General features: G+C 26.7%; 1 protein-coding gene and 1 pseudogene across 1 annotated transcript; both read right to left on the bottom strand.

Moving 5' to 3' along the window:
• Nucleotides 1–1220: 1220 nt before the first annotated feature.
• Nucleotides 1221–5443, bottom strand: LOC105627914 (zinc carboxypeptidase-like). Its single transcript, XM_012209186.1, has 6 exons — nt 5300–5443; nt 4195–4707; nt 3727–3811; nt 3373–3575; nt 2312–2396; nt 1221–1414 (listed from the first exon to the last, which is right to left on the bottom strand). The coding sequence occupies exons 1-6, from the start codon at nt 5441–5443 to the stop codon at nt 1221–1223; spliced, it is 1224 nt and encodes a 407-aa protein (XP_012064576.1).
• Nucleotides 5444–8914: 3471 nt separating this feature from the next.
• Nucleotides 8915–12498, bottom strand: LOC105617096 (annotated as a pseudogene).
• Nucleotides 12499–13383: the final 885 nt, after the last annotated feature.

Below are 13383 nucleotides of genomic sequence, written 5' to 3'. Positions count from 1 at the left end.
AGAGAGAGAGAGAGAGAGAGAAGAAAAAAGGAAAAGAAAAGAAAAAAAGAAAAAGGTGGTACGCGTTTGCATATAGATTTTACGCGCGACGCGAATAAAATCGTTTTTATTCCAATAAGGAAATCCCTTGGATTAATAATGGGTGTAATTTCGTTAAATGCACGTGCTACTGTCTACAATTTAAATCACTTGCATCATCACCATAAAGACGAAACGAACGCTATGATTTTTCCTCGGCAATTCCTTGCATGCGCATTGTGCTTGGCCACGATCCATTTTATTTTCGATAATATATACACGCTATCAAAAAGAAAAGAACGCGCTTTACGAATATACATTACAAAGCACTGGTAAAAATTGACGGGATTCTGCTAAATCTTGAACTCACCGGAATCGCTGAATAAAGATAGCTCTACAAATCGTTTGGCTCCAGTAAATTCTTTCTCTCAACGACTATAATCTTTACGTAACATTATAAATGATTTTGAAAGGGTTCGATCGTATTCCTCAAATTCTGTTTAATTACAAATAGAGTAATACAAATAGAGTAACTTAAAAATAGAGTAACTTAAATAGAGTAAATTTACAGTTAAATGGAAAAAGCCATTTTTCATTTATCTTTAGAAAAGATGTGTACAATACAACATAAATAAAGTTGAAAACTTAGCATCATGATATTATCAATCTTTTCGGAGATGCAATATGTTATAATATGTGCGCAAAATAATTGCTAGTCTGCGAGTCTCTCTTCAGTATAACACGAATTTCTCTTCGTAGACATTTAAATTATGATTAAGCAAGTCCTCTGGGTAATCTTATTTTACGGAAACTTAATTATTACGATGTAGGCTTGTTTCAGACATCAAGAGGCACGTAGTGTCTCGAATTTATAGTATAATGCAAGATCATTTCGTGTATTTATACATGAGCTAGCCAATTCTGAATACTCCAAACTATTTAGATGGAATAGAAAAATTCTGAAATGGGAATATAGAAAAATGTATCATTTTTATATTTATTCAATAATATTTTCAAATCTTCAATTTTTAATTTAAAACATCATTTGTTAAAAATGGAAAGATTAAAAATTTATTACTGTATTACAAATGATGTAAATAATATTGTAGGAAAAATTAACAGATTATCAAATATAAGAATGTGCCATCAATAATAATTTTTATACAAAATTTGGGCAATTTTAATTATTTTTCCATACTCATCTATGGATATCCAAGTACAGTTGCCTCTTTTAGCATGACTAAGATAGAATCCAAAGTCTCTTCTCCAGTCGGGATAATTTCCTTAGAGGGCAACAAAAAGCCGTATTCACCTTGATCACGTAATTCATAGGCAAACAGGATAGATGTACCACAAGTAAATTTGACCCAATCTAGAGAACTTCCGTAAGCTTCATCTAAAAATAATAAGAGCCACATCTAAGTAAAATAGTAAGTCTAAAGAAGCATATTTTTTAATATAATTAAAATTTTTTTAAACTAGGAATGCAATAATTGTTGCAATTTTACAATGCTTTTATAATAGGAAGAAGGGATTCTTCACAACAAATCATTCAAACAAAATAAAAAGTATTTAGATATAGACAAGATAGAGAATTACAATAAATAAATACAAGATAGAAAATTAAACACAAGATAGATAGATGTAAATACATATATAATACAATAAGTAACGAAAAAGCTGTATATTGGTCTGAATTGGATTTTAATAATTGGCTTATAATTAATTGGATTTTAATTGGCTTATATAATATTTTAGTGTGAATTTATATACATCCAGTTTTACAACTGCGCCGAAATCAATTTTAAGTCTTTTTCGGAATCTTAACTGAAATAACGTATTGATGTAATAAATATCCTAAAAAGCTGTAAATAATTTATTACGAAAATATTATCTACACCAGGATCTGAATCTCTTTACTAGTGATAAATGTCTCAACCAATTTGATCGCTGAGACTATGGTGATATTTTGTCGCAATAACTAGCATATATAAAGATTTATTTCGTTTGTTAAAGAATTAAACAAAAGAAGATTAAGTAAAGAGAGTGAGTAATTATAATTAATATACTCGACTCTTTAGACATCACTGATTGCAGAAGAACAGATCATACAGTTTATGCTTAAAAATGAAGAGAGAAAATTCATTTATTTAATGAAGGGAGAGAGAGAGAGAGAGAGAGAGAGAGAGAGAGAGAGAGAGAGGAGGAGGAGGAGGAGGAGGAGGAGGAGGAGGAGGAAGAGGAAAAGGAAGAGCAGAGAGAAAACAAAATAAATAAAATTTTTGGTACATACATATTGTTTCGGCAATATCTCCGACAGTGTAGTTAGTTCCATATCTCTTAGCGAGAGCTATCTTCGCTTTTAAGCCAATATCATTCTGAAAAATTGTTGAAATTATGTAAATTTTTTATGTTCCATTATTCATATATGATGTTTCAAATTATTTCTTATAAATAATTATATTGAGCATTATGTAAGAAGACCATATGTTTCATCCCTTATGTAGTGGATGACCAATCAGAGTAAAAATTTGCTCCATTTAAGAATATTATAAAGCCGGTATTCGAAAGTTGGTATCAGAAATTAATTTCAAATTATTTTTAGCCATCATTATGGGTAATGAAATCTTGTATTTTTACAACGAAGATTAATGATAAATGTAGTGCAACATGAACTGCTTCAAATTTGTTTTATGTAGAATTGAATCAATTACTAAACTAAATTGCTATTAAGTTTGTAAAAAAAGTTAATATTGTTTTCTTAATATATACATAGGATGTCCCTTTATATCAAAATTGAACATACATTTATTCGACATTTTTGACTTTTTTTTATGTGAAATCGCTGTAGCAGTTTTGGCACTATGATATATATATTATGAAAAGACATCCTGTATATAATCATGTTTGCATTGATAATTTAGATAACGATACACTGAAAAAAGAGTAGTTATAGCTAATTAATATTGAATGATGAAATAATTTTAATTAAATGTTGAAATAATATAACTAAACATAATTTTATCTCTACAAATATTTAGTAAGTATTAATATTTAGTAAGTATTAAAATATAAGTACTAAATGATATTACTAACGATAATACTTAAAATACTAAAAATATAAATATTTGTAAAGGTAAAGTTTAATTATATCGGAACATTTGGTTGAAATTATTTCACTCAATATTTGGTGGCTAATAACTAGGAATTTTTTTCAATGTACTGTCTCACTTATAAATACAGTAATAACAATTACAATGTTTTATCAATTCAATACTGTTTCTTTATACATAATTATTTTATTATATGTTTCTCAAAGCTCTATTTGTTTTATATAATTAATGGTTTACTCACCAAGTCGTTGTAATTGTCAACGTGTTCTACTGTGTAACTATAAGGGAACATTAATAGTTGCGAGTAACTATGGAATGAAAGGTATATATCAAATTGATCACAAATGGATTCGATATATTTGGATAGACTTTTTGTTTCAAGATCGGAGAACGGCGCAGGTCCAGGGTAGGTCTCAGTGCATGGGCCACTGTCATCACTTGCATCTGAAGATATCAAATTATAAATATAATAAATATTTAGAAATATCGAATTCTAATCTTAATATCATAAGCTTTCCAAAGTCCATAAAATAATCTCGACTTTTTATTAGATACTATATATATTCAATTTTTTTTTGATATAATATAAATTTACTTTTCCATGTGAAACCCCAGTTTCTGTTAGGATCAGTGCCATAACAATTACCGTATGGCTTACGTGTCTTCCTCCACATTCGATTCTGAAATAAATTAAAAATATTCATGTAATTAAACATTAATTTATAAATTATTGAATGTTTTATATTTTCATTAACGTTGTCATGTACTAACTTTGATCACTTTTTTGTCATGTCTTTTTTTGGTATGTCAAATTTGACAACTTATGTTAATTTATCCAAAGATAGAAAGTAAGAGTAAATGTTTTTTTTAAATAATCTTATAATTACTCTGAAAATATAACTAAAAATGTTAATTTTTCTTACTATTTTAATCTATTGAACAATAGTTACTTTTTGTAATTACTTTTAGTAATTACTTTTTGTCAATAAGAAGTCGTCACTATGTTTTTGGTCCGATGATTGGAAAAGCAGCGCTAGATTAAAAATGCATTAAAAATGCTTACCGTGGTGTGCGTATACACGTATCCATCAGGATTGCACACTGGGAAGATATACCAATCGTGACTTTCAGCTAGATTTCTAACGTCTGTATTGTTACTGGTTAGCAATTGATCCAAGATATACAAAACAGTCGCAGGCGCGATCCATTCTCTAGCGTGAATGCCACTTTCGAAAAAAACTCCAGGATTATTGTGTTTAAAGGAAATCTTGACGCCTTTAATTTCACGACCCTCATATGATTTACCGGCCACGACAGTTTGTACTATGTCGGGATGTTTCTTTTCCAAATCATCTAGATAATTGTAAATTGTATCGAGAGTATGATATTTTGTGAAATCAAATGTTTCTGATGCTTTTGCGATTGCCGTTTGATTGATTAATGCCTGAACATTCTCAATAGAAATTTTATAAGGTGCTTGGATCTGTGCCATCAATTCGTAGAATTCGGACAATTTCTGCGGGGCTACCATAAGTTGCGCCTGTTTATTCACAGACGGTTCTTTCCAGAAGGAAAACTGTAAATGATAAATTTAATTTTATTTATTTAAAATATACTTAATATTAATTTAAAAAATTAGTTACATATCAAGTTTTATATTTTTTAAATGTTGTAATTTTAAATGTTGTAAATAATATTATAAAGGACTTTTAAATGACTACAGTATGGCTGCGGTCAAATTGACTGAAATTGTGATATTTTATTATATGTTCTCTTTACATCAATTTTTCTTTATCACTGATTCTTTATCATCATTGATTCATATCTTATTATTCTGTGCATATAAAAATATCTACTAAGATAATTATTAAAAAATGAATAGTAGATAAAGATATTTTTCAGTTTGATTAGACTCAAAATAGCAACTTGTCTGTATGAAGGGGGGAGGGGATTATGATTGTATACTGATTATATAAATTTTAGAAATTTGCATACATTATGCTGTTTTTATGAAGTTAATTTTTTTTATCTTATAGCTGATATAATCAATACAAATTTTTTTCGGATTTTAGTTAATATGATCATTACAAATCTTGTAAAAAAGGTAGCTTTTGTATATTAACAAAGTATATTAATTTGCGTTTATCTTCATGCTTGAATCTACTCACATGATCAGGATCTTTTACCATCTGATTAAGCAATTCAACTTGCTTGTTTGTAGTTACATTAATTTTGATGACCTTGTAATCGTCAAAAGTAGTCTGTTCGGCGATCACCAGGCCCATGATCGTACATAATATTATTTTCCACATGATGATTATAGATTTCTTTAATTTTAATGAATATATTAATTATATTAATTATATTAATTATATTAATTATATTAATTATACATCGTTAATATTTTCATTGATTTTGATCTTGACAATGTTATCAAGGTTATGATCCTGAGTGACTTCAAGAGATTTTAGAATCATTATTATTTAAAAAGTTACTAACAAAATAAGTTTCATAAATATAGAATATAATTTTTGAATACAAGATATACATTTATAATAGTAAATCTACATGGAGGGGGAACCTCGCGTTGTAAACTGTAATAAATGTGGATTCAGTATAAGTATCACCTCCTATCGCGAAAGAAGGATTCACTACAATATATTAAGTAATTTTATATGTTTTCAGAATCAATATATCTATGTAATTATTATATATCTATGTAATTATATAGTTTAAAGAATATGCAATAAAGTCAAACATATATCATTGATAAGAATTAAATAGAAATTATTAAGTTAGCATGGCATTTTATTATATAAAAAGAAATTACAGATAAAAAAACGAAACATATTATACAATATTCATTTTATAACAGTTTAAAACGAAAGGCTAAGTCACTACACAGAAAAAATGTTATGGTTAGGTTACCACAATTGGAAATAATGATAATTTTCATCCATCAATATATTTGATTGTGATAACCGTAAGATACCAATCTTACAGTTGTCACAGTTACACAATCGTATATATATATATAGTTCTTATATCCAAAAAATGTATTGATGGGCGACTTTTAGTCGTGGTAACTGTAGCTATTTTTCCGTGTAGGAGAGACTGGGGATAGTTGTAACAATTTTTAGAAATATACATATATTTCTTTATTTATGACATATATGTTTATTTCTTTTAATGCACATGACGCAACAATTATTTAGCTTTATGGTACTATTTGCAAAAGGGTATAATTTTAAACTGTTTTCGAGTAAAATATCAAAATCCGAATTAGTACATTTTGTTGATTTGGGGCAAAATGAAACAGAGCTAAGAAAAGACATGTTCTAAAAATAAATTATCTACTTTAAAACAGAAATTTACTGCTTTAAAAACAAATTATCTGTTCTAAAATATAAATTCATTGCTCTAAAAACAACAATTCAGCTTTAAATATAAGTTATCTGTTCTAAAACAGAAATTATCTTCTTATATTATTTTTATTTATATTATTTTTTAAATCAGTAAATTGATTATTAAAAAGCAGTTTGTGTTTTTAAAATAAATGTTTTTAAAATAAACAATAAATTTGTGTTTCATAACAGATAATTTGTTTTTAAAGTAGAGAATTTGTAAAGCAGTGAATAATATCTATTATAATAAGAAATATTAAGACCGACATGAAATTAAATACTAAGTATAAGCATATTCAAACCTTTTTCCGGGCTTTATCAAATGCAATTAGGTCTAGTTGTCCACCACCAATATCACTTTGATTAAGTGAGACTTAAAACTTTATCTCATTTTAACTCTGTCTCGTTTTGAAGTCAAAAAGAGACAGATACAGAAAGAGTTTTAAGTCTTACTTAAAATCAAAGTAATGTTGCAATCAGTCCAACTACTGCAATAATATCACAAATTAAATTAAATTGACAAGCAAATTCTCAATCTTCGATCCAATATCATATTATAAGGAATAAATTAATGTGCTGAAACCTTAAATAAATTTATTGCGAAAAATATTACCTCATAACGGTCAAAGCTAAATCTTCTCAATGCCTAAATAATTCACAGTAAATTATCTATATCCTATAGGTATATATACAAAATTTCGGCGCGCAGTGTGAATAACTACAAAATATGGTATATATGCAAGTAAATATATAGGATATAGATAATTCACTGTGAATTATTTAGGTATTGAGAAGATTTAGTTTTGACTGTTATAGGCTTAAATACTTAGTATTGCTTATACTTAGTATTTAATAAGAAATACAACATTCGTATTTTCTGAATAGTCAATTTAAAATATTTTAATTCACGAAAGAACGCTTTTTTCTTGTCAAATTTTTATTTTTATGCTAAACGCATCGATTTGGTGTATTTTTATCAAAATTTGAAGTGAGCGGGTTCTTCTTAACATTTACCATTAATTATAATAAAATGTGTTAAAATGTAATTGTAGTTCGCGATGTGGTACTTTTAATGCTAAATCGATGTTGTAAAAATTTATATAAATATATTTGAAACCACTTTAAAAAGTAAAAAAGACATGCACATAGCTTGAGAAAACATATTTTAGAATTAATAAAATGAAAACATAATAAAAAATATTTTATTTGAAAGTTTAAAACAAAAAAATATAACATTGTAAATTTACACTTACATGGCTTATCTGAGCACCCTATATTATATATATATAAAACTTCTTTTATATGCGGCGCACGCGTGATTGATGTCATGAGGCAAACGCAGACTTCAATATATAGGTACTGACTATTTTTGTACTTCATATGATCTTATCTCTTATCATTTAAAGATTTACACATTGTTACACATTGTTATAACTGTCCCTAGTTTCCTTTACGATAAAAAGTCATATAACTTGACATTATGAGGAAAACACAGGCTTCAATATAGAGGTATTAACTATTTTTATTTTTCATATGATCATTTTATCTCTTATCATTTAAAAGATACACGTATTATTGCAATTCATCTTCTCTTTTATCATTTAAAAGATATACGCATAATCTCCGTTATAACTATTCCCTACGATAGAAAGTTCATTTATACATATATTTGCTTCTCCAGAATCATAAAAAATCATAATTTATTTTTATTATATTTACAATAATAATAATTTATTATTATTGTATTATGTAATATTATATAATAATATATAATTATTATATAATTATTATATAATGAAAATTATTTTTTATTATATTATAATAAATTATAAATTGAATTAATTGTAAATATAAATATAAATTACATAAAGTATTTTTGAATATTTTATGTAATTTATGTAATTTATATTTTTTGGAATTCGAGAAAAATGAACATTTATTAAAAGATTATGTAAATTCTACAAATTGAGCGTAACAATTAATAATTATTTATTAATAATTTAAAAATTTTTTAATTTGTAATGAGTTTTGACAAATAATTTATTTACTACAAAGTTTGTATTAGATAATTTCACATCACTTTATTTTATTATTCGTTATTTGCTATTTTTCCTATTTTACATTAATTGTTATAGTTAATACATTGTAACTTATTTATTTGTTATAAATAATATTGTAAGTACTTATAATTCATTTTATATTCATTTTATATTCAACACATTACATTCGAATTTATAGTATAGTATCGAATTTATAGTATATTGTTACAATACGAGAACTCGTATTGTATAAACGATCATTTGAGATGATTTTTATATTCAGCAGGTTTTGATAGATTAGACTACGAATTTATGTCATAAATTCTTTCTATTATGAATATTAGGTCTCGGAAACTCCAACTGTAAAATAAATATGAATTTCTAATTGATATAAAAAAAACTGTAAGCTTCTCATCTTTGAGACGCTGGGATGTAGAAAGAAGTACTATAGTTTAATGTAAGTATATTTAAATTATGTTGATGTACATATCACTACCAACATGGTGAAAAATTATGTAAACACCGCATGATATCAAATTCATACCCATATTTTTTAGAGTTTTTGCTTTTTTAAGCATGGCTATGATAGAATCCAAAGTCTCTTCTCCAGTCGGGATAATTTGCTCAGGGAGCAACAAAAAACCGTATTGACCTTTATCACATAATTCACATAATTCATAAACGTAGACGATTGATTTATTATATGTGCCTTTTATCCAATCGATAGTATTTCCAGAAGCCTCATCTAAATACAAAATGAATAAGTTTAAAAAATCATCTTTTTGTACATAATTATCATAAACTCGGAATGTGATGCAATAATATTGCATCAATTTCGAAAAATTTTTAATATGATAAAAAGAAGAAATTTTTTGATAAATCAATCAAAAAAAAAATAAAAATATTTAAGTATTGATAAGATATAAAGATATACAGATAGATAAGTAAATAGAAGGGCGGAGAGAAAAAGAGAGAGAGAGGAAAAATAAATGAAATTTTTTTCTTCTATATACACATTGTTTCGGCAATACTTCCGACTGTATAGTTAGTTCCATATCTCTTTGCGAGAGCTGTAATCATTTTCATGCCAATATCATATTAAAACATCATAAATATAAACTTTGTAATTCTATTATTTTTATGAATTAAATTAGAATAATCTTCAATTATTCATATACGATGTTTTAAATTGTTACTTATAAATAATTGTGTTAACCATAAGATCATGATAAACTACTTCAAATGCTTCTATCATTGAATTGAGTCACTTACTATTAAATTATTAAACTATTAAAATTGTTGTTAAATTTATATGAAGAATTATTTACTTCTCAATATATGTATATATATAATACATATAATTAACATGTAAGTTAGGTATTGTATTTTTTAGCTCAAAATTATGTGTAGAATATATTCGTAAAAAATGTGTGAAATAATTTAAATTTCAAAAAAGGATTTTAAAGTTTAAAATGTCTACTTTCGAAAAAGTTACTATATTTTTTTAGTTTCTATCAGTAAGTTTTGCATATAAAAAATTACGAGCTGGACAAAGTGGGAAATTTTTTCTTATTTTGTAGGCGTGTCACGTGCCTAAAAAATTTGCAAAAATTTTCGACTATCTAACGTTTAAAAAATTTTCCCTATAAAATCATTTTTTTTAATGTTTCTTTTTTGTCATTGAGTTATCCATGGGTTAATTCTTATAAAAGGAGCATTCTTTCATTGCTCATAACTTCATCAAAAATTTTTATCTAATTAAAAAAAAACAAATTCTTAAAGCTGAAACTTTATCGAATCGTATAATTACCAATTTTTTAAAAATAGAATGTATAAATTTGAATTAAAAATATATGATATTACTATTTTTAAAACAGAGATTTTAAGTTTTAAAACTCTATAATTTTGAACTAAAAAATATGATATTATTATCCTTTCAACTGAATAATTATTCAACTGAATAATAATTACAAAAACTAATTGTTTTATTAATTTATTAATTTTTCATACAATATTTTATTTTAGTTTCTCAAAGCTATATTTGTTTTACAATTAAAATTACTCACCAAGTCGTAATTATCAACATGATCTGTTGTATAACCATAAGGGAACATCAATAGTTGCGAACAGCTATGGAACCCAATATACACATAGAATTTGTCGGAAATGGAATTGATATATGTGGACTCTTTGTCTCAATTTCGGAGAATGGCGTAGGTCCGGCATAGGTTTCAGAACATGGATTATTGCTAGAGCCTCCAGCTGAAATTGTTAAATAATACATAAATATATATAATATTAAGAAACATCGAGTACATTTTAATACAAGCTCTCTAAAGTCGATAAATAATCTCTTTTTATTAAAATATTATTTGATTTTTGATTATTATAGTTTTCTAATACAAATTTTAATACACATTATAACAATTTACTGTTCCATTTGTAATCCCAATTCCTGTTGAGGTCGCAGCCATAACAACGGAAACCATACGGCTTACGTGTTTTTCTCCAAAGTCGATTCTGAACCAAATTAAAAATATTTGTATAATTAAGCGTTAATTTATAAATTAGTTAACAATGCTTTATTGCTTTATATGACATTATAAAACAGCACTTACCGTAGTGTACACGTATCCATCGGGATTAAACACTGGGAAGATATACCAATCATGGCTCTCAGCCAGAGTCCTGACCTCCGTGTTGTTGCTTGTCAGCAATTGATGGAAGATATACATGGCAGTTGCTGGCGCGATCCATTCCCCGGCATGAATGCCACTTTCAATAAAGACTCCAGGATTGTTCGCTTTAAAAGAAACCTTGACACCTTTGATTTTACGTCCCTCATATGTCTTGCCGCCTACTATAGTTTGCATTATATCGGGATATTGCTTTGCCAAGTCATCTAGATTCTTGTAAATTGTATCGAGATGGTGGTAATTTTTAAAATCAAATTTCATTGATACATTTGCTGGCACTGCCCGATTGATTAATGTCTAAACATTCTCAATATAAACTTCATATGGTGCTTGGATCTGCGCCATCATTTCGTAGAATTCGGATAGCTTGATAGCGGGGCTACCATAAGATCCACTTGTTTACTCACAGGAAGGCGATGTCTTCCATAAGGAAAACTATAAATGATATATATTTAATTTGTTTATTTAAAAGAAAATAATGTTAGTTTAAAAAATTAATTATATATTTGTCAGTTTTTTGTCTTCTAAATGTTGCATGATAAATAATTTGACAAAAATAATAATAATTATATAGGACTCTCAATCTTTAAAATATAAACATAACTAATGTAAATCAAAGTTAATGAAACGCAGATAATCAGGCGCAAGATCTTGAAATAATGAAATTTACATATATTCTGTCGATAAACAATGTTTTCTTTATTATGAACGTTTCAACTCACTTTGGAGTACTCTTCAGCAAAATAGCAATATAACAAAATACTCATATCCATAAAGGATCCAAAAAGGATCATTTGCATTTAACTCTCATTAGACTTGATTTATATTAGTTATGTTTATATTTTAAATAATTTGATAAAGTTGGTTTAATTTGATAAAGTGGATAAAGTTGATTTATAAATATAAATTTTTATTAACACGTGTACGTTATGCTAATTTTATGAGATTAATTTTAAAAATTTTAGTTATACAGTCATATAAATGTTACAAATCTCTTAAGAGATTAATTAGAGATATTAATTAAGAGATATTAATTTGCCTTTATTTATCTTTAATCTTTATGCTTGAAAGATCTACTCACTCCATCTGAAATTTTTGCCAAACGATTAAACAATTCAGTCCGCGTCGATGTAGTCGTAGTAATTTTGAAAACCTTATGATTTTCAAAAGTGACTTGCTTGTCGGCCACCGATACCACGGTGCATAATATGCTCCACATAATGATCATAGTACCCTTCAATTTTAATATCAACTTTAATTAATCTTTTTGCGTCGCATTTTAAGTATTTTTTTTTATTTATAGCAAGACCATTTTTACAAAATGCAATTTATATTTACCCGTAATAAGTTTTGGTGTGGATAATTGGTTTGCAAGAAAATTTAATACTTTGTGACAGATATTAAAAGATAACAGTTTTTATAAGTATAAATTTGATGTGGTTTGGAGCGCGTCTTAACAGATCCGTGTCTCGTAATCGACTTCTCACGTTCTCACATTCGGTCGCTATCTTTCGCGAATATTTTCCGCACACAAAATTATATGTAATAATATTATATTACCGCTATTGTTACAATTTGAAAGAATTAACTTTTAAATTTTCATGGAATTGCTGTATCATATTATAATTAATGATTACATATTATATTATAAATTTCTGCATCGATACAAATTATTTCGACTCTTCCTTTAAATGGTCGAAGAAATGTAAACAGTCACACAAAATTAATGCGTTTAAAAGGCCTATTGTCTATGTTTCCTCGAACAACGGGCCGTGTGTACAGACAGAATCTTGTATACGTATACTCTATGCATTTGTGCGGCATATATACGTTTGATTTTCCAGAGTCATGGCGATGTAATCGCCATAAAGTATTAATCGTGATTTTTACAATATAGTATTTAATTTTTATAATATGATTTATGAGTAATTTGTTTCAAGAAAACGCTTACCTTTTGTAAAACAGAAGCACTAACAATTAACAAATAAATTTATGTTATACAGATTATACAGTTACACTTTCAATTTCTTGCAGTGAAATCTCGCTCCAAGAAAGTGAAAATACAATCATCCTTCACTTCTTAAAAAAAGAGTGATAATTTTCACTCTTTTTA

Source organism: Atta cephalotes (genome assembly GCF_000143395.1).
Source record: "Atta cephalotes unplaced genomic scaffold scaffold00011, whole genome shotgun sequence".
Lineage (NCBI taxonomy): Eukaryota > Metazoa > Arthropoda > Insecta > Hymenoptera > Formicidae > Atta > Atta cephalotes.
Note: the sequence above shows the minus strand (reverse complement) of the source record. Positions and strands in the feature narration are given on the sequence as shown.

Excerpts from the sequence above, each read along its gene's own strand:
- LOC105627914 (XM_012209186.1), bottom strand. The coding sequence starts at position 5,443 with ATGTGGAAAATAATATTATGTACGATCATGGGCCTGGTGATCGCCGAA. Across the intron at positions 2,397-3,372 it reads TTGACAATTACAACGACTTG|AATGATATTGGCTTAAAAGC; the intron begins GTGAGTAAACCA and ends ACAATTTTTCAG. Across the intron at positions 1,415-2,311 it reads AGATATTGCCGAAACAATAT|ATGAAGCTTACGGAAGTTCT; the intron begins GTATGTACCAAA and ends TATTATTTTTAG.